Source organism: Neomonachus schauinslandi, chromosome 8 (assembly GCF_002201575.2).
Source record: "Neomonachus schauinslandi chromosome 8, ASM220157v2, whole genome shotgun sequence".
Taxonomy (NCBI): Eukaryota; Metazoa; Chordata; class Mammalia; order Carnivora; family Phocidae; genus Neomonachus; species Neomonachus schauinslandi.
Genome location: NC_058410.1, coordinates 58,492,191 through 58,514,992, shown reverse-complemented (window position 1 = coordinate 58,514,992; position 22,802 = coordinate 58,492,191). Strand labels below are relative to the sequence as shown.

At 38.7% G+C, this 22,802-nt stretch overlaps 2 protein-coding genes across 3 annotated transcripts in view; both read left to right on the top strand.

Moving 5' to 3' along the window:
* GRIK2 (glutamate ionotropic receptor kainate type subunit 2) overlaps positions 1–22,802 on the top strand; it is a 666,284-nt gene that overhangs the window by 254,321 nt on the left and 389,161 nt on the right. The window lies entirely within an intron of this gene.
* On the top strand, positions 12,134–12,500 carry LOC110583613 (40S ribosomal protein S27-like). The gene has a single exon (XM_021693617.1). The coding sequence runs from the start codon at positions 12,166–12,168 to the stop codon at positions 12,418–12,420; it is 255 nt and encodes an 84-aa protein (XP_021549292.1). The 5' UTR covers positions 12,134–12,165; the 3' UTR covers positions 12,421–12,500.

Here is a 22,802-nt window from a genome sequence, read left to right as displayed (position 1 = left end):
CGGCAAAACAGGAGGTGAGAGGGGTGCCTGGGTGGCTCAGATGGTTAGGCATCTGCCTTGGGCTCAGGTCATGATCTCAGGGTCCTGGGATCGAGCCCGGCGTCGGGCTCCCTGCTCAGCGGGAAGCCTGCTTCTCCCTCTCCCTCTACTGCTCCCCCTGCTTGCACTCTCTCTCTCTATCATTTAAATAAAATATAAAAAAGAAACAACAACAACAAAAAAAAAACAGGAGGTGAGAGCAAGGAAATCACATGGGTAGAGAAAGTAAGTATAAATGACATTTAAAGTGTGTCTCAAGGCATATTAAGTGTAGGTAGGAGAGAAAATGCAAAGATAGAGAGCTGTGAAACAGTGTGGTGAATTGGTAGCATTATGACATGTCCACTGTGGCTGAAATACAGGGTATGTCAACTAGGGGCGCCCAATAATAAGAACAAGTAGTTCAAAAGAGATCATGAAGAGTCTGGCATGTCCTGAAATCATACCAAGAAACCATTTAAGAAGTAAGAGAGGTGAGGCAAAGCAACTCTGTAGAAAGAGCTAACCCTGGAACTTGAGACTACAGACTGTCGCTGGACAAGTTGGAGGCATGAGCAGGTTCACCCCTAGGGAACACTAGGCATAATTTTAGTTTGGGCTTCAAAATGTTGGTTACCAGGAATCAATAAACTGGATTAAAATTGATTTAATTCATTTTAAATAAGATTTCCTAAAAATTATATAACACATTTTAGAAAATTATACAGTTATTAGATTTTATAGTCATTAGTGCTATTTTCCAAATATTTCTGGGTCTGCTTTTAGGCACAGAACAAGCTTGCATTTTCTCATCCTCTTTGAAGTGAGGCAAAGTTATGTGATTTTCTTTCACTGAGGAAATGTGAGCAAAAAGTACTGAATCACTTCTTAGTGGATGTTTTAGGAGCCACTAATGAATGTCACATTTTCTTCTGCATGCCATGAATGGTGATAAGCATGTGTCCAGAGGTCCTGAAGTAACTGCAATGTGCAGAGCTATCCTCCCAATCCATGTTAAACAAGTTATAGGAAAAAGAAATGAACTTATATGTTGTTAGGCCTCTGAGATTTGGGGCTGTTTTTATCACAACATAATTTAGCCTATCTTGACTGGGTAGAGAAAGTAAGACATATTGGCTCTAAAAAGTTAACAAAGAGAAGAAGGAAAACATTAAAATCAACCATAATCTTACCCCCCCAAAAAAAGTAAGGGCCATTAACTATTTTGATATTTACCTCTCTCAAACTATATTTAATTTTACACAGAAGTTTAATTCATCATGTCAATTATTAACTTAACTGTGATAGATGTTCATCTGCTGAAGTTATGCACTCTTGCTATCTCTCTCAGGAGATTAGCTTTTCTGTCACTAACTGCTATATTATGACCCACCTTGTAATGAAAAGACTGTAGATTTCTGTCCCGAAATGTATCACCTGGCTGCCATCAATTTCTCCCTTAAATGGGAAAACACGATACGTAACAGAGTTGTTTTAGATTGATGTAAGACATTATGTAAATAAGTATCACATGGTAAGCTAAACAATAAATGCTAAAGGATCTGTTTTGTCTTTAAGGTTTGCTTATTAAAATTTTTAAGTATCTGATACCTTTAAGATATAAACCACTTTTGTTCAACAAAACTGGAGCATAATATAAAAATTCCCCATCTCTCCTGAGCAAGTAAACATGTTCTTTTAAAAAAAAAATATATGGGGGCGCCTGGGTGGCTCAGTCGTTAAGCATCTGCCTTCGGCTCAGGTCATGATCCCAGGGTCCTGGGATCGAGCCCCACATCGGGCTCCTTGCTCAGCGGTAGGCCTGCTTCTCCCTCTCCCACTCCCCCTGCTGTGTTCCCTCTCTCACTGTCTCTCTCTGTCAAATAAATAAAATCTTAAAAATATATATATATATATGGACTTGTTTAACTGGTTGCAAATTTTCTTTATAGAACTGATTTTATAAGTTGATGAATTTTTATTGCACTATTATCTAAAAAATCCTGAACTTCTTTGTTTTTGATTAGTCCTATTGTCCCTATAAGAATTTTGATGTTAATATAATATTTTAAAATTTGTTGCTATACACTTACTTTGAAGATGAGTAGCACTTCTGCTCTCTCCTGTGTCTCTAACACTAGGGTCACATATAAAAATCTGGCTTTGTTATTGAAGCCTGATTACATAACAAATGATATTTATGAACTCTTTTTTATGTGTATGTGAAAAAACCTATCACAATTCAGTGCTCTGGGGAGTATTTTCTCTTTCTGCCATTTCTTTTTTCATTACATTAGAGAAAGAAGTAATCTGGAAGTTTCTACTCTTCTCATAAGACTTTTAGTTTATTGCTTTTCTCCCCAGTAAGCCATTCCAGGGAATTCATCTTCTTTAGCACTGTGTCCTCATCTTTTGGAACAGTACCTGGTTCATAGTAGATGCTTCATACATATTTGTTGAGTAAATAAATGAGTAAATATTACACAGTTATGGGTCCAAGAACCTATGTTCTGATACAATTACATGTCCCATTTGGATTTCAAAGGAACAGTTTTTGTTATTTTCATGGTGATTTAATTATAATTATGATTAAATTATAATTCGTATATCTAGTAGAGAAAGTGCAAGATTTACTTGTGTTGATCTAAATCTAATTAATTTTTACCTCTTGGCCTTATGATAAAGTAAAAAGTAAACATAATTACAAGGAGACATAAGGAAATCTTAGTGGGTGATGGAAATATTTATTATCTTGATTGTAGTGATAATTTCATGATGTCAAAACCCATCACATTTTGCACTTTAAATGTGTGTACTTTACTTTATACCAGAAAAAAAAAAATGGAAACAAAATACATATCAAATTGCTTTCTCTTACAACATTTCTGTAAATATTCTGCTCCTACATCACTACATATCACTACAGAATATCACCGATATCACTACAGAAATTTGAGGATGACTTTTGAGATTCTTAGGTAATAGGATATGCTAAATTTCCTGCCAGGTAATTAAAACTGCTACATTTCTGTCTCTATCAGCATTATCTTAAAGTTTGCAATCTTCAACCAGGAATATATGGGAAGGAGAGAACAGAGACATTTGGAGAGGAAATCATCCCATTACTAATAACACAGAGAAGAGAGAAAGGAAAGACATAAATAATGCATGAGGGATAAATATCAATATTGATCATCATGACATTAACTGCTATTGAGAACTTGCTGCATGACAGTTACAATCTAAGTACTTAGCACATTCCTAATTTTTCTATTTTCACAACAAGCCTGTTATTGTTCCCATATAAACAAATGTGGAATCTAAGTTGTAAAGAAACGTTCCACGGTAAAATACTACTAAGTGTCAGAATCAGAATCAACCCCAAATGTTGAATCTGGGACTCATGGTCTTCAATACAACTCCGTACATTCTCACAACAGACACAAGGAAGGAAAATCCAACAAACTTCAAGTAAGAGGTGATGACAAAAATACATAGATTCCTACATGTATTGACAGGTAAGGAGGGACTTAGCATCTGAAAACAAACTAGGATCCAGGGTCTTTGTTTATCTGTGTGTATCTCTCCATAACTATGCTCTGATGTAGACAATTAACTCCAGGTGGAGAAGTGCTAATGTCTGCAGAAAACTTTAAACAGAAGTAATAGTATGATATGATCTTTGCAACTTTTGCACTATGTATGTTTTTGAAGACCCAAAGTTTTCTCCTGGGCTATAGAAGTGCACATTAAGCCATGGTTTTGTTTTATGAGATTACAAAACGGCAGCCAGACAAACAAAAATAGGAGATAAGCAGAGATGAGTAAATGACATTTAGTATCTCCACTTTTCCAGAGATAAAGATTATATCTGAACCAGCAGACTGTCACTGTAAAAAGGATGCATAATGCCCCTCATACAACTCACTAAGTCATTTGCTTTTTTTACTAGAGATGAAAAGCTTCTGCCATATTGTAAAAGGGAAGGCAAAGTGAAGTTAGATAATGGAAAATCTACCTGAATGGCTGGAATACACATCTTATGGATGAGTACATAAAGCATTTGGCATGGGAAGCAGAAAGCAGAATTATATATAACAGTGATGTGCTAAGAGCCAGTCTCAAATATCCAATGCTTAGGTCAGAGTTTTTCGTCTTTGGTACCACTGACATTGGGACCAGATAATTCTTTCCTGTGGGGAGCTGTCCTGTACATTGTAGGATGTTTAGCAGCATCCCTGGCCTCTACTCACTAAATGCCAGTAGCATTCCCCACTCCTAGTTCTGACAATCAAAAATATCTCTAGATATTACCAAATGTCCCCTGGAGGCAACGTCACCCCTGATGAAGACCCACTGGCTTCTCCTAGTATGTTCCTAGGCATTGTTTTTTGTTAACTACTTTGCAGATTTACAATAAAGATACACCGTAGCTTCAGGGTAAGTATGGCTTAGAAGTCTATCTGTAGCTTAGAAATTAATATACATAGGCTCAATACAATTAGGATTGGGGAGCAGTATCTCTATTATGAGCATTTTTTAGTCACCTACTAAATGCCTGACACTGTTCCAGGTTCTGGAGGTACAAAAATGAAGAACATATTTGAGATTTGAATTAGGCCAAAGATACATAAACTATTCATCAGATTCTTAAAGCTCTACTCTGGTGTTCTATTAGATCATCAGAAACCACAAATTTCAGGCTTTATTACCTCATATCTGTATAGAGATAGTTTCACCGAGTTATCTCGATTTCTCTGGTAGGTAGATGTGAAAATTTCCTTTAGAATGATTTTTTAGTGTTTTTTTTTAGTTATGAGTCAGGATACTGTGTACCATTGCTATTCAATGTCCTCAGTGGGGAGATTCACCTGATCAACTAAGGCTTGAGTTTAAAGCTATAAGGGTTGTTTATCAACCTATGATTCTATGTGTTTACTGTTTGAGATAATAGTAATTACACTTTTAAAATTATAGGAACTAAAGGGACTACACGTTCTGAATAATCACCAGAACCACTCTTTTTCCAGAAGCTCCTTTCTAACTACTTCCCCCTCTTACTTCCCTCCAAGGAGATCAGGTTCTGGAACAAAAACAAACGAACAAACAAACAAACAAATAAATAAATGAATAAATAAGCAAAATAAAAATAGCTCCAGAAGCTGTGATATGTATTTTTTATTCCTGTCATGTTATTTAAGCCTTGCAGGAGGCACAGAAAAACCACAGAGAGCGTAGAAGAAGTAAGGAAGTTATGTAACTTGGCCAAGGTCACACATTTCATTATTACCGTGTCTGGCTGAATCTAAAGTCCATGCTTTCCCATTCTACCACCTTGCTTCTGGGCCACAGTAGGTTGGAGTAATATTAAAAATATTTCACAACCAATTTCCTCATAGGCATCCACCAACAGCTGATACAACTAAAAGATGTTTACTAGCTGATAATCAGCCCTGACTTTCAGAGATCACTTTAGTCCTCATATAAGTACAAGCCATACCTGAGCTTCTACCTGTATTCTCATAAATTATTAGAACTGTGTCTTCTGGGGCGCCTGGGTGGCTCAGTTGGTTAAGCAACTGCCTTCAGCTCAGGTCATGATCCTGGAGTCCCGGGATCGAGTCCCGCATCAGGCTCCCTGCTCGGCGGGGAGTCTGCTTCTCCCTCTGACCTTCCTCCCTCTCATGCTCTCTGTCTCTCATTCTCTCTCTCAGATAAATAAATAAAAAATCTTTAAAAAAAAAAAAGAACTGTGTCTCCTTCCTAAACTACTCTGGACAGCCTCCCTCTAATGAACTTGGAGACTTAAGATTTACAGCAAACAGGCAAATGAGTTTACAAAATGTTCAAGGTACCAGCAGGGTCAACATGCTTCAGGGTAGAGTCAAAGAAATCAAACCAGGTATCAGCCAAGAGTCAAGGGAGAAAGCCTGGAGTATGAGGCCTGGATCCTTGATGGCTGATACCAGGTGGCTGAGGAAGGGAAGAAAAAGAGGTTATATAATATGGGAGGAAGAGGGTGCAAGGGGGTCCTCTGTACCAAGTCTGAACAGAGACCACACCTTAGGGTTGCAGATGAGAGGAGTAAAGGCCAGGAGAGCCTTTCTGCCATCCCTAGATCTTCCAGGGATGTCTCATACAGTTAAAACTGATTCAGTGCTCCTTGATAAATTCTTTACAACAGGACTTCTTGGGAGATCCAGACAAATTACCATTTCCTTTGACCGAAGCAACCTGAAAACAGGCTGGACTCTATTGTTAGAATTAATTGAGATGCTTAAATTTTCTTTAACCTTCCAGAGTAGGCAGAATTTTTTTAGATCTCACAACTGAAGAGCAAAGGTTTAAAACACTAATAATCCCCAAGAGAGGAAAGATTACAAACCAATTAGTAAAGATGTCAGTCTGAATGATCAGAAATATATCTTCCTCTCTTTGGCTAGGAGAAGGAAAAGTCTGCAGTCCCCTTGGTTCCTGAAGCATTAGAGGGGTCACGGATGAGAAAGTAAGGGCAAGAGGGGAGTCTTGAGGCAAAGATAAATTTTGTCTGCTTCCATTTCAGTTTAGTCCTCAACTGCCCCTGAAAAAATCCTCAATGGACAAAGAAAAGCGGTACCTCAAATGGTTTCACTTCATAATTGGCTGTGCCTAGGAACAGCTGATGCAGGCGTGGGGGTGCTTTGACAGAAAGTCAACCCTGGCCCCAGCAGAAAGTGACAGTCAGGAAGCCCAGGGTCTCTTTGAGGAGACTCTAGCCTGCACCTCACAGCACCCACTGCCCCTCTTTGCTCCATTAGAAATAATCACTTCTAAGTAGCCCATCATCAGTGCCAGTGTGATTTTTTTTTTTCACATTTGCTAAAAGCTTTTCCCTTGGCCCACTTAACATTTTTTCTTTTGTTTCTAAGTAACTATTTAATTCCCTTTCCTCTTTATTTTGCAGTTAACTGACTTGAAAAAAATCTGATTTGAAATGGGGATTATAGACCAGTTTTTTTTCTTTCCTTCTTTACACCCACACCCAGCACCTAGTAACAGCCACTGCATATGCATTAACCAAAAGACCCATTAGTGGGGTATTGTTTTGCAGTTTTGTAGACAAAGAAGAAAGAGACCTCCAGTTGGAACAAACTCTTTTTGTATTTTTTTTTTTTTTGGCAACAAATAGCTTCCTTTTAAATTCAGAAATGCAATGGCATTGAGGCCCTAAATTGCTCTCATCTAAAATGTTTTACTCCCATCTCACTTCCCTAGATTATGATCAATTTTCCCCCAGAATGAATTATTCAAATTGAGTCCAATCTTCTGAATCCTTAGAAAAAAACAATGTCTTAGCACTTTGGGTCTATTCTACTCATTTATCACTTGGCACATTCTGCCTGGGAAACATTCTTTTCTGCAACATATAATCTCTTTCCCCAAAAGGACTGCAAGCTTCTTGGGATTAAAGATCATGTGATTCATTCATCCATTCAACAAATGGTTTGAACATCTATCATGTACTAGATGTGCTCTAATCATTTGAGATGCATCCAAGAAATAATGACAAAAAGCCCTGCCTCCATGGAGCTTATATTCTAGTGGAAGAAGACAGAGAATAGGATGGTCAAAGCAGATGAGAGAGCAAAGCATGTGGAGAAGAGCATTACAAGCAAATAAAACATTTTGAGGTGGAACTTGAATAATGGAGTTGCCACCAACTGACTCTGTTCCCAAAATGGGAACAGGGAACTGGGAATGGAACAGAATGTACAGCTCTGGAGATATTAAGTTTTGGGTGTCTACTAACACTCAAATAAAGATGTGATGGAATAAGCAGTTGGAGATAGTAGTCTGGAGATCCAGTAGAGTCTGGGCTGAAATATTCATTTGAGAGTAGTATTAAAACCAGGAAACTGGGTGAGATCACCATAGGAATGAGTGTAAAGAATTAAAAGAAGACTAGGAGATGAGATGGCTGTAACAGAAAGTGAAAACCAAGAGTATGGGGTATCCTGGAAATCAGTGAAGAAATCCTATCAAGGAAGCAGGGAGCTGTATTGCTGATATGTCAAGAGAAAGGAAGGCTGAGACTTGACCATGGAATTTAACAACCTGGAGATCATTGGTGATGTTGAGCAGTTTCAGGGGAGTGAGTAGTGAGGCCAAAATCCTGATTAGAGCGAGCTTAAGTGAGAATGGGAGGTGAGGAATCAGAGACTGTGAATATAGGTAACACTTTCTAGAACTTTCTTACAAAAGAAAACAGAGGGATGAGGGGATAGCTGGTGGGGAAATTGGGGTCAAGAGAAAATTTATTTAAAACTAAATAATAATATGCTTGTATTCTGAAGAAAATAAGCCAGTAGAGAAGAAAGACTTGATAGTGCAGAACGGAGAGAATTGTGGCCAATTCTAATAATATGAAGGATTTTTCATAGCAGGTAGCATTGCAGTCTCCTTGAAGGAGAGACCCAATTTGTGATTGCTCTAATAAGCCCACTTGGTGGATAGACCTCCGGGGCTTCTCTGTCAGCTGGTCCTTAAGACTGAGAGAGGTGAGGTGGAGTTCATGTTTGCCACAGGAAAGAGGGACAGACTTAGACAATGTATGCAGTGAAGAGCCAAACATGCTTTGGAAGGAGATTATGTGTCACCACATAACCAAGAAGAGAGACTTGGTTATGTCTTCTGATATAATCTTCTCTCCTCTTTCACTAACTTTTCAGTAGAATCTCGGCTTGTAGGTTTTCTTTTGGAAAATGTCAAAATGTGCTGAAAGTTGCCTGAAGGTTGTAAACAGATTTAAAGAGTGAAAGCAGAGCCTACCCGTGGAAGGACACCACATTGAGATTATGTAACTGACTCCCTCTACCAGACCTCTGTCATCATTGCTTGCCCTAGGCAGCTCTCATTTATTTTATAGCAAATTACCCACTCAGAACATTATATCTGCTTCATTCTTCAAAGTTTCTCCTGGCGACATATACCCCAGACTCCTAATTTACTTACTTACCTGGTTCTAATTTTCTGAGCTGTCATCCTAGCCTACCTAGGAGCACAGCATCTGCTTACCTTTCCTTCCTCCTCTCTCACCACCCTGTTTCCTTCTTGTTCAATGCCAGGCAAACTGAACTCTTTGAAATTCCCCAGACTCACCATGCTGTTACCAATACCTTTGTGCATTAAATTCCCTCTAAGATATTTTTCTTCTTCTCCAAGAGTTAAGCCCCCCTCTTTGCCTGTTTTACTCATGGTTCTTTAAAATTTCATTTAACACATTTTTCTACTAGAAAAGTGTCCCTGCCTCTCCATTTCCCACTTGGTAGTACTTACCATAGTGCATTGCAACTGCTGGTGTATCGTCCATCTCCCCCATTAAACTGAGGTCTCAATGATCCTCAGTTCATGGTAGTCTGTGCACTTAGGATAAGGTCTGTTACATAACAGCTGCTTAATAAATGCGTATCATAAATCGAATAAATATCTAATATTAAAATTTGTGAATAGCAAGCCTAGTAGCTTAACATAAGCCTTGACCTTGTACAAGTTGGGTTTAGAGTTCATCTCCTGTTTTAAATCAAGATCTTTGTATCTTATGGTGACTCTCTGGCACCTACAACTATACCAAGTTACAACTGGGATCCTGATGTTTATTTGTTTATTTTGTTATGTTTTACATTTTTTGCCAAACTTCTGCTGGAATTAAAGACTGATTGCTTATGAATTACAACTAATTTGACTAGGATACTAACCTCAAGCTTTATTCTCACTGATGTCTACTTCTATATCCCCAGCTAAAAGAGCCTTTCCACAGGTTGGGTAGCTGGCCTAGGATCTCTAGTGTCTGAATGGCTAAAAGAGTGAAATTATATACCACCCACTGCTACTGGACTTTTTTCACTCCTATTTCTCACTCAACTCTGTGACTCATGTAAGGTCGACATCAGCCCACATTAAAGCAAAGTTTATGATTTGGATTTAGGTTTCAAGTTGGGAGGAAGTGCTGTCCTACTACCGCATTATCTCAGCCATGCTACTTCCTACTCACACTTTGCTTCCTTTACATCCACATATTGTCTCGTGGATGAGGCCTGGTTGTGGTTTCATTCAGGCTTCCATACCACGTGACCTACAATGGCTCTGCCATCACTTCTGCCTTCTGAACCATTCTCCATGCCCAGCCCACTCCTCTACTTACCTCTTCTTTGAAATCTTTCTCATTTCTACTCTTCACCTTGCATGTACTACTCTCAGCCCTTCCTTGACAATGGAAAGTTTTGTGAAGAATTAGTAAAACAAATTTTGTATATACTAAGTGATCTAAATATTATCAAATAGCATTATCAAAAATCCTCTGGGTTGCAAAAGAATAAAAATAATGAACAACTTGTTTTTACTTTCTTCTTTTATGAAAGAATTTAGAATGAATCTCAAGGGACTATGGATGTAAAATTAAGGGATGAATTAGTGGAGCTGGCAAGATTGCATCATACTGATAAGCAACAGGAGCAAGGGACAATGCATTGTGGGGGGGAGGCAGAGGATTGCCAGCTAGACCCTATATTCAGGAGTTCCACATGGAATGACAATTAAGGACTACTGCTTAATATTAGTTATGAGAGATCATACAATGCATAAGCTTATTGCTTGAGAAGGATTTAGTAGAGAAGGATTCCTCCTTCATTTTACTAAGACTGAAAGATTCTTAGTTGACTTATGGGAAAGTGGGAAGGGCTTGAAAAGCCATAGAAGTGGAAAATGATAATCAGAAGCAAAAAAGGAAAATATGCAAGTTATATATGTATGTGTTTAACATGTATTTAAACATGTATATGTTTAATTTCTAAAAATATTTTAGAATAGAAATTTAGAAATAAGATTTATGCTTAAGTGCAATGACAGAATTTATGTTTGTATAACAAATAGGTAGCAAATAGAATAATTTTACTTCTCAAACTCATTATGAATGGATATCATACGACCTACAGCACAGTTCAGTGGACTCTACGTGCCATTGTCACCGTTGGAGGCTGGAGTAAAGTACTCTGGAAACACCTGGAAATTAAGTCACCCTCTGAGAGTTAAAATAGTGAAATCAAAACATAATGAATGAGAATGAAAACTTGCAAAACTACCTTAAAAGAATGTTTTCCAGCTAAACACGATGTGATTATTTCCTGTCTGAAGGTACCAATATAACCAAAAAAGAATATGTTCATCAGAAAGAGAATTGGTTGGATATTTGAGTTTCTTAAAAACAGAGATTTACACAGGAAAACACAGATGACACATCTAAAAATTGTTAATGAAACATAGATTCTTAGCTGATGGGTTACCAGTAAGACCAAAGTTATTGCATTCAGGATGCAAAGACTCAGTACTGGATTTAGAAAAAGACTCCCAGGGTTTGAATGTGGCTTTGTGACTTTCTAGCCATGAGACTTTGAACATAATAACCCAGATATCAGTGTCTTCACATCATCTGCAAATTGGGGCTGACAACAGTACCTCTTCACAGAGTTCTTATGGATATAACACAAACCCACAACAAATGATTATTACATTCATTGGGCCAATTCCCTTTGTTCTGTTGCCAAAATAATATTAAGGAATCTTCAGATTATGATATGGTTTCTGATGTGATTTGAGAATGTTGTGGTCCTGCAATTCAAATATTGCCACGCTTGTGATAGATATAGTCCTCATTACAAACTAGTAGATTGGGTTTCTGGTGTTACACGTCACTCTCCTGATCTTGATTAATGTAAGTCTATTATGTTAGCCATGTGGTATGTGTTTCAGAGCAACCTAAAAGTCTTTGGAGCTGAAGTCGAAATTAAAAAAATCAACACACATTGACTCACTTAAGGATGTAGTTAAATTCAGTGACGATTCTTCTTTATACGAGATATGTTTCCAGAGAAATAAATAATAGAGAATGCATCCAGACATGTGGTAGGACATTAGTCAAACCAAGGATGAAGCAGAGTAGAGGAAATGCCTCCTGCTATTCTCTCACTTATGCTGAGAGAGGCTAAAACACAAGACAACCTCCTTTTCATGATTATCTTTCACTGTCAATGTCCCCTAGTTTACTACGCACAAATCCATCCTCAGAAATACCACCAGAGTCCTTTCTGGCAGTGACGACCTCCCCACGAGACCATGCCTCTCGCGAAGGATCTCTTGCACCCGTCCCCGGAAGAGGAGAAGAGGAAGCACAAGAAGAAGTGCCTGGTGCAGAGCCCCAACTCCTACTTCATGGGCGTGAAGTGCCCAAAATGCTACAAAATAACCACCGTCTTTAGCCACACACAAATGGTAGTTCTGTGTGTCGGCTGCTCCACTGTCCTCTGCCAGCCCATAGGAGGAAAAGCAAGGCTTACAGAAGGATGCTCCTTCAGGTGGAAGCAGCACTAAAAGCACCCTGAATCAAGATGAGTGGGACACTATCCCAATAAACAGATTTTGGATAAAAAAAAAAAAAAGAAAAAAAGAAATACCACCAGAGTGATTTTTTAACAGGAAAATTTGTTCATCTCACTCGCCTTAACTTCCTTAGTGATGCCACAGTGGGCAGGGGAAGCACGTCTAACTCCCTAAATCCCCTAGCTTCCTCACCTTCAGAGGTGGGGCCCAGGCTGATTGTCATAGCTTAAGGTAAGTTTGTGTCTCTGGTTACAGTTGAGTAGACCAAGAGTTAACATAGCTGGGCCAATTAGATTCTCTATCCAGGAATATGGAATTGGAACCAAGAGAGATGAGTTGGTCTCTGCCAGCTGCTGGACCTATAACAAGTAAATTCAGGAGTGAATTTGAAAGATGGCCATGTCTCCTATTTGAACTGTGAATCAGAGAAAACCAGTCTCATTAGGAAGAGAATAATGACGCCAGCGCACAAAAAAGAGCAGAAGTGAAAGATAGTGATATCTTTCTAACCTTGTTCCTACTTGTTTCTGATCTCTAAGGAAAGCCTGAATTCCCATGCTGGGGTTTCATGAAATTACCTGAATGTTTCTAATCAATTCTCTCTTTCTGCATAAGCCAGCCTGTATTCTTTAAGTACTTGCAACTATGAAGTTCCTTCCTTCCTATACTTACAAAGTATAATCTAAGGAGATGTCCTTCATAACCAGTTCTTGCCTGCTGCTGGTCCAGCCTCACTTCCCACCATATCACAGCTTACACTTGATTTTCCAGCAGTACCAACCAAATAGCTTACAAGATTTTGGAACTTCCATACTCTCATATCATTATGTTTTGTACATGCACTTTCCTCTTTTTTCCAAGATCATCCATCTTTTTCCATGTACCAAATGGTTACCCCTCCTTAGGCATTCTATCCCTACCACTTCCACTGCACTTTAGAGACACTCACACTATTACATAGAATTCATTGTAGAAAATGATTTGCATACCTATCTCCCCACTATGCTGTAATCTCATAGATGGCAAACATCTACTGTTTATGTTTCATATTTTACTTCTGCAATTCCCAATTCAAAGCACATGTTATGTGCTGCCACGTAATTCTGATATATTCACATCTTTCAACCATTCATATATGCTGAATGAGCATAATTGCTGAAGGCATTGGGGTTAATAGTATTCTTTTCTGGGACAAAAGTATGAAATAAAATCTGAGCTCCTTAAGGGTCACGTTTTACTCAGCATTCCCACCAGCACATAGTAGTTCTGGCCTTTATTGTTAGTCATGGGCCCACCACATAAAACTTCTCACGCTGGGGCGCCTGGGTGGCTCAGTTGGTTAAGCGACTGCCTTCGGCTCGGGTCATGATCCTGGAGTCCCTGGATCGAGTCCCGCATCGGGCTCCCTGCTCGGCAGGGAGTCTGCTTCTCCCTCTGACCCTCCCCCCTCTCATGTGCTTGCTCTCTCTCATTCTCTCTCTCTCTCAAATAAATAAATAAAATCTTTAAAAAAACAAAAAACTTCTCACGCTGTTTCATCAGCATCAATTTTAAATCATATTTGATGTATGAAGTGGCAGGATAAACGCAGTAACAGCAGCATCCTGGGACAGAGCCAAAATAAGAGCTGGGAAGGATCATTTGTGGCTTCATAACTGCCCTGACCTGGACATAAGTGGGGATTAAATGACAGCAGGCTGGCTAATCAGCCCCTGTCTGGAGGGTGGAAGTTGGGTTATTGCAAGCTGAGAGGGTGGGTAGAGTGATAGAAAGACAGGTGTGCACCCGAGCAGGACTGTCTTGAGACAAAGAGCCTGCAGTGTGGCCATCAGAATTGAACAATGGGGTGGGGCAGTCCCACTGAGGGTGGGTCAGTAACACTGCCAAGACAGCAGGTGATGAAGTGACTATGATGAAGGACAAAGAATGCTGTGAAGTGGGAGGACCATACAGAACTCCTGGTTTGCCTAGAATGTTCCTGAGTTGTGCTTGCTGTCCTGGTCTAATTACTATGTACTTAATATCTCTATCTCTTAGACTCTTGAAAGGGCCCCAGTCTGATGAAAAATAATAAAGTAACATTAATGGAAAACAACCATTAAATCAAAATATAACCAAACTCTGGTCATAAGTTAAAGTACTTTCTTTGTAGAGAGTTTCTAAAACATTGTTGTGATGCATTTCTGGGTGGCATTTACGTGTTTGTCCAGAATCTCTTTGAAGGAATCTTTTGAGTCTCTATGGTTCAGGCAAGCCTCACTTTCATGTCACACAACCCACTAAGGCATCTAACTTCAGCCCTTCTACTCCCACCACATAATCCCAATCTGGGCCAGATGCAGTCCTTCTTAGGATTTTGACAGAATTTGAGACAAAAATCTCTGTTGTTAGAGTGGGAGTCTGTTGGTCATCTGTGCCATCAAATGGGAAAATGTTGAGGGGTAGCAAAGGCAACACAGAGGAAGAGAGAACAGCAACAGAGAAAGAATTGTTGTCTCCAGCCATGCCTGGAGTTTATAGGAGGCAGTGAGTTCCATTTTTGTTCAGCGCAGTGTGAATAAGGTCTGCACGTATTACCAAAAGAGTTCTGGCAAATACAACTGCCTTATTAAACTGTCCTGCTTTGTACTTGCCCTCTCTCATTACACCAGACATAGGCCCACATTCAGCAGCTATATGAAGAGGACAAAGAGAAATTAGATGATAGGGTGGACCTGGGGCTGGGTCAGCCTAGAACAAGCCACTCAACCGTGACTGTGGCGCCCCTCAAATGCACAGCCCTTAAGTTACTTCGGCTGGAAACCAGTCACTAACGTGCTTATCCTCTCATGAATCAGATGCGAACAGGTTGTAATAACAGTAAACAAGATACAAATACAACATTTATTCTATTGGCTCCTCACAAATGGAGCATTCTAAATAGAAAATTGACCTTAGCACATATTGAACTTACACCCTGAGGCTATAGCAGCCAAAGAGTTTCAGCCTTGGCATGGTCAAAAGTACTGTTTGCTTTCTAATAATGACATAATTACTTTTTTTTCATAACAGTGAGGGAAGAAATGGGGACAACATATTTTAGAATTGACTTCAGGAGTAGTAATCAGGTTGGCATCCTCTGCCTTCCAGGGATCATAAACACACTCCATGTAACACCCCAGTTCAGTCCATTTGTGAGGCAGGCTGTTGTGAGGTGGTGTGGAGCTAGTCTTGCAGCTTGAACCCAGCTTCAAGCACATGGAAGGAGTTCTGGTATTCTCTACTTTGTCCCCATTATCCCTGTTGCTTCCCCCATTCTGAACTCAAGAGCTCTCTGAGACCCTACCCAGCAGGATGGCATTGTGCTCTCTGTATTGTTATTGGAATAAGTTTAGATGGACTAGTTGTCTGGAAGCACAATATCTCCCTCCACTTGTCCTAGAGAACCATAAGCCACTCTCATAATGTATCTCATGCTTTAGAATTTGTTGTGAATTGACTCAATTCTTTGCAATTGAGTTGAGCCTCAGGACTCCATATTTCAGTGGCCACTAAGCATAGTTCCACCTAACCGCTCGTATTGTATCCAGGCCTGTACTTAAACTCTTCTGTGTCTTCCTGCCATCTTCATCCCCAGCTTACTATTTTAAAAGCTCCCAATCACTGCACTCACCAGACTTATGAAATAAGCCTAACGGGTTATGAATTGCTACTAGATATACATGGACATAAAAATGTGTAAGGGCAATGCTAGTTAGGAGGCTTTTACAATAATCCATTTGTGAGATCGTAAAACTCAATCCAGTGTGTTAGAAGCAGTAAGAGTTGGTAGAAAAGGATTTTCTAATAGTCTGGATGTAAGGTATGCTAGCAAGAGCTGATCAAAGGTGACACCAAGGTTTTTGGCCTGAGTAACTGGAATTATAAGAGTTGCCATTATACTATGTGGGGAAGACTGAGTGGGGAGCAGTTTTGGAGGCTGGGGATGTGAAGAGCCAATTTTGGAATGCTGTGTAGTATTTACTATACATCAAAGTAGAGATGTTGCATTATTCAGGAGTCCCCAAAACCACCCTCATTTCTGACTGATTGCAATTTCAAACATCCCCAATATCACCCTCAAGTTTGATAATTCACTAGAATAGCTCACAGAATGACTGAAAACTATTACACTCACTGTTATAATTTATAACAAAAGGATACAGATTAAGATCAACCAAGAGAAAAAGCACATGGAGCAGAGTCCAGAAGAGGTCCACACTCAGAGGTTCCAGTTGTCTTCTCCCAACAACTCAACTTGTGGACATTGCTAAGTTTCCCAGGCAACAGTGAGTGACACTGTGCATGGAGTAATGCCAACTATGAAAGCTCATGTGAGCATTGGGGTGTCCAGAGTTTTTATTGGGGTTGATCACGTAAGCATGGCTAACTAGGCACTTGGCCCACCTGTAGTTTCTAGCCCCTCCAGAGGCTGAGCTGCTACTTCATGACTCAAAACCCCTACCGTAAATCACATTGTTAGTCTATCCTGTGTGGCCCAAGGCTCCCAGATAAACAAAGACTCTGATCAGACAGGACATTCCAAGGGCTTAGAGATTACCTCCCAGGAGCCAATAGCAAAGGCCAGACCTCTCTTTGACAAGATTAATTTTTTACTACACAATTGTCAAATAGGAAAATGAATTTAGGACTCGAGTTCAGGAAGTATCTGGCAAGAGATACAAATTTGGGAGTTAATGGCATGTAGATGGAGTTCCCAGCAGGAAGCAGGATTTACTTAGATGCTTAAATGAAGAGATTTTGATAGAAACCAGGCAGAGTTTGGGGAGAAAACAGAGCCTCCTGACACACACACACACACGCACACACATATACACACACAACAGTGATTTTTGAGTTCCGGGGAGAACTAATTACCAGAAACCAGTAAGGAGGGTGAATCTGTGCCAGGCACAGTACTAACTGACTCATATGCACTAGCTCATTTGATTTTTTCTGTATTGTAATAATTATTGTGATCACATTTTTACAGGTGAGAAAACTAAAATTTGGAAAATTTAAATATTGTCTGTAGCCATTCAGTAGAAAGTTAATGAGGTGGGATCGATGCAGACTGCCATGCTACAATATGGTTCAGAAATTTGGCATCATGATGCAACATATAAGACCGACTTATGAATAGGTTGCAAATATGTTTGAAAGGTCTCAGCCTTTCTCCATGACTAACCTGCTAAAGGTTATTCAGGTACCGCTAGTTTATGCCTTCCCCACTTAGGCCTTCCTAGGAGGCTTCTGCTTTTCTAGATCAATATTGTGAACACGTGTGGTATGGACTTTAGAAATGGAAACAGAACAGAAAGAACAGAAACACCATGGCCAGGTTATCCTGTGGGGAGAAGTCAGGGCAGACATAAATAAAATTTCTCAGGGAAATAGAGACAGAGGAGGGGTGTGTGTGTGTGTGTGTGTGTATGCAAATGAGCCTGTGTGTGTGCACAAATGTACACACGTATGTGTATTATGTGTCAGTGCAAGTGTTCAGAATTTGAGGAGTTTGAGAAAAAAAAAACAATATAGAATTTTAATGAGTTTGCTTCAGACAATTTATACACATTTTTAATGTTTTTAGGAGACTGTAAGAGTCAGAATTCCTGTTTGGATTCTACTTATTTGAATGCATCATGGTTCAATGTTGAACCATGGGTCTTGCCTTCACATAAAGAGCATGGTGCCTAAAATGTATGGTCTGCACTGTAATATTTTCCATTCTGAAGCATAGAAAGGCTTTGCCATCAATAAAACAATATCATGGATAGAATTTGATGACACTAATAAGTAAGGAGGAGATTTTAATATAAGGATGACCAATACATGATGCCACTATGCCTACCCCATACCTCAGGTTCAAATCCCTCATTGAAACATGCCCCTGAACACAGAACTAGTCTCAAAAATTTTTTTTACACAGTGCTCTAGGGAGCCACACATAGTCAATTCACCTTGGCATGTAAATTAAAACTCATTTGTGGCTTGGTTTCTAATATATAATGCTAAAGTGTTTTACATGTTTTGAGTTTTGAATATATTAGGCTCTATCCTACTTTAAATATACAGCAAATTTCAAAAAGAGAGAAGGCATTCCCTCTCTGTCAGGTTATTGTTAAAATCTGAAGATTTTCCCAGGAGACCAGCCCTCCAATTTTACTCCACATAACTTTCTCTCCCTCTTCTAAGAAGATGAAAACCACTTTGGAAGTTTCTTCTCATTTTCCCTTCCTCTTCTCCCTTTTTATTCTAGACTCCAATTTTCTTTATTTTCTATTTTCCCTGTACTGATGAACAAATCTATCTCATCCCCAAAGGGAGGAGGGCAGACAAAAATTTGGAGACAGAATTTTTTTCAATGGAAATCTTCTCTTGTCTAAGCCACTTTTGATTTTCTTAATACGATTAGCTCCCTTGTCTGTATTTACTGCATTAGGATAGACTGCAAAATCCTGGTGTAAATATTTTGTTCAGTTTTCTTTAAAACACTCTGTAGCACAGGGGTGCCTGGATGGCTCAGTTGGTTAAGCATCTGACTCTTGATCTTAGCTCAGGTCTTGATCTCAGGGTCATGAGTTCAAGCCCCACATTGGGTTCCATGCTACACATGGAGCCTACTTTAAAAAAGAAAAATAAAAAGTCTAAAACACTGTGGCACAAATAAAGCATTCCAATAAAAATAATTCCTTGAGATGTTCAGTCTCTCAATGAATTCTCTTTTCTCAACTGAAAGAAAAGGGGGTAGGGTTGATGATGAAACACTGACTGTGGATGAGTCATTTTTGTATAGTTTATTATACAATGCATTTGGAGGGTAGGGGAGAGGTCTGGCCTGCACAAGGACCCCATTCACTAAAATGATAAATAGCCCTGATGAGTGAGCCAGGTGGCAAGACTCTAGTTTATGTAGCTACTGAAGTGGATACCTGGATATAGGAGGAACCTTGGGACTCCCTTCCTGGGGCTGGGGGAAGCTGGGCCTGCAGAGAGGGGGGTGTGATTGATCTCTTTAGAAGAAAGTGCCAGCTGGAGTGTGCATAAATGGCTCCTTCTGGATTCTCCTTATTTGCTGAATTGATGGCACCTTCTGAAAAGAGCAGGTCTCTGTCCTGCTGTAAGCTGACGATAAACCTTGATTTCAGCTACTGTACAATATCTGAAAGCAGAAAAAGGTTAAAAAACATGTACTCTCAGTGAAGAAATTAGAGGGAATAGAATGTTACTCATCTACCAAAATAAAGGGATAATTGCAATGTGGTGCTCTTTTTTGTTAGAAGATTTTCAGGAACCCATCTGTGCAGATTGTTTCTCTTTTATTATCATTACATCAACTAATTACATTAGGGAAAGAGGGGGCATTTTAACTAAAAGATTGTTTTAAGGAGTTATAATTCTACTCTTCCATTAAATAAATTAATCGGGTACCAAATTTGTTAAAGTATACTACATTTCTGAAAATTGTTGTTTGGAAATTATTTGTATTAACCACATTTTCAACAAAATAAATTTCACTCTTTTATTTCATCTCATAGATGGGTCTTTTTATTTCTCTATTTTGACCAAGGAATCATAGGAAATGACCACATGTAAATCATCTCAATTATTTTAAGAAGCTTACATTTTTCCTATTATATTTTACAGAGCATGCATATTTAAGTATATATGATGAATTTGATTAAGGTAATCTTTTCTGAGATAGGAATTTTTTAGAACATGATAATTTTCAGAGGAATACTGGGGGAGGTAGGAAGATCGCTAGAGATCTACAGAGGAAAATACATACCCAGTATTGTAATTAGACATTCCTGCTGTTTAAGCCCATTTCCCTTTGGATAAAATCCCCATCCACATACATTAAATTGCAAGGATGCCATCAAATAACTCATTAAATAAAGTGGGTAAACATGCATTCTTTGAATATTTTGAGTCCATCTTCCTTTTTGTCAACTCTCTCTTACTATAAATAGTTGTTTTAAATAACAAAACTCAGAAATTTGTATGTAACTGCCAGATAATGGGGAAAGCAAAGGATCTAGAGTGAAAATATGGTTAAAAGAGAAACAATATCACAGGACAGAGCAACGAAGACTTGGAAGCCAAGAGAGAAGTCTAAGCACCTGGTGCAGGAGATGGTGAAAAGCAAAATTTACAAATCATGTTTCTACTTTCAGTATTCAAAAAGCTCTCTGGATTTCTTTCCTCTGATTGGAAAGCTGAACTAATTTTATTCCAAAAACTGAAGGTGAGAAGCATTACAGAAATAACTTTTGTATTAAAAATTAAAAGTGTCAGGACGCCTGGGTTGCTCATTTGGTTAAGTGTCTGCCTTCGGCTCAGGTCATGATCCCAGGGTCCTGGGACTGAGTCCTGCATTGGGCTCCTTGCTCAGCCCCAAGCATCTTCTCCCTCTGCTCAGCCCCGAGCATCTTCTCCCTCTGCCTGCTTGTGCTCTCTCTCTCTCTGACAAATAAATAAATAAAATCTTAAAAAAAAAAAAAGTGCCAAAGTCAAACTATATCTCATGCAGTTCAAGACTGAATAAATGCTATGATTCCAATCACTATATTTATCCATGAAATGATGTCTTGCACATAGTAGACATGCAGTAAATACATGCTGAATGAATGAATAAAAGCAACATTTTACTCTAATTCTTAAGTAGGAGATGGCAGTTCCTACTAGCAGCAGTTGTTTTCATTTTTTTTTTTTTTTTATTTTAGCTCTTCAATATTCCTCCTCAGGGAATCTGGCAAACTGAAATCTGTTACATTAATGCCAACAGGGATATATGTGTGTGAAGAGAATAAGTAAACATTTATTGTACCTGATGGCTCAGTGGACCATCCACATGAGCTCTTAAGAGACTTGAAAATACTTGGCAGTATTTATAGTTAGGGTGGACTCTGCAATTACTATTTGTGGATTTTATGCTTTGAAAATTTCTATTTTTTTGAATCACTTGGGGTTTTTCAGTTCAAAACTGTTGGACTAATCTCTAACTATGTAGCTCCTTTTTCTTTGGTAATGAGTTAATCTCTTAAAATTTCGATTAAAATTTTGATGTTATTAGGTTTTCAGTCTAAATTAGTGTCAAAATAACTTCCAAGGACAGATTTAATAACCAGCACTTTTTAAAAAAATATATTTTTCCTAATCTTAGCAAAAATAACAAAAACATTGACAACTGCCACTTTTTGAGAGTCTGATATGTGACAGTTCCTTTTTCGGTGTTTTATATATTAATACATATATGGTTTTACCTTATTATAGAGAAGAGGAAGGCAAAGCAGAGAGAGATATAATGTCTTACACAAAGTCATGCAGATCGTATGTTTTTGAACTGAGATTCAAACCAACACCCAAGCTATTTCTACAATGACAGACTAAATCCCCCAAATTTATATTTAACTTGTATAAAATCTTCTGAGATAAGTAAGCCTTTATTTGGCAGAGGTTAGTATTAGAACATTCTGCATCTATATAAATAATTTTATGAGAATAATAGAAATTCATAGCTAGGAAAAGTTTAAAGATAATCCAATTTGGTAATTCTTAGACATTTTGGGTTTTATATCATCTTACATTCTTAATAATAATTGAAGATCTCTAAAAGCATTTGTAAGATATTTTCATAGGTTTTCTTTAATATTTGATTTAATGGGAGGAAGCGGGATTTTCCTATCTGTTTTTCACTATCTGATTAGGATGGGCACTAAGTTACATTATGGAAATACATGGAGATGGTTTTGAAGGGGTCTATTTTTTACCTCCCCCCTACTCCTATTAATGGCACAATAATCTACCTTCACCTCCCTCCTTCTCCTAGTAATGGCACAACAATCTACCCAAACCATCCTAGTAGAACTGTCCTTACCTAGGTCATCAATGATTTTGTAGTTAAATTTAATAAACACATTTCAAAGTGTTTACCATTATTTCTTTGTTAACTAGCAACCCTGACATGGCTGATCACTCCTCTCACTTTGAACCCTCAGCTGACCTGATCCTCCTATGATCTCATGCTCAGTGGAAGCACTGTCTCCCCCTAGCCGCCTAAACCAGAAACCTGGGACACTTCCCTGACTCAGCCCTCTCCCTCACCAAGTACTGTCAGTACTTTCTCAAAAATCTCTCTCTGGTCCATCCACTTCTATCTCTCCCTACCATCTTGCCCTGCACACACATCTTGGCCTTTCCTAACCTGCTTTATTATAACTGCCTTCCAACTCTTTCTTCCTCCAGTTTTAGCTCTTCTGATCTGTCCTCCATATTGAAAATGTGAGTAATTCCTTTTTTTTTCTTTTTTCTTTTCTTTTCTTTTCTTTTCTTTTCTTTTCTTTTCTTTTCTT

Coding starts and splice junctions, on each gene's coding strand:
- LOC110583613 (XM_021693617.1), top strand. CDS start 12,166: ATGCCTCTCGCGAAGGATCTCTTGCACCCGTCCCCGGAAGAGGAGAAG.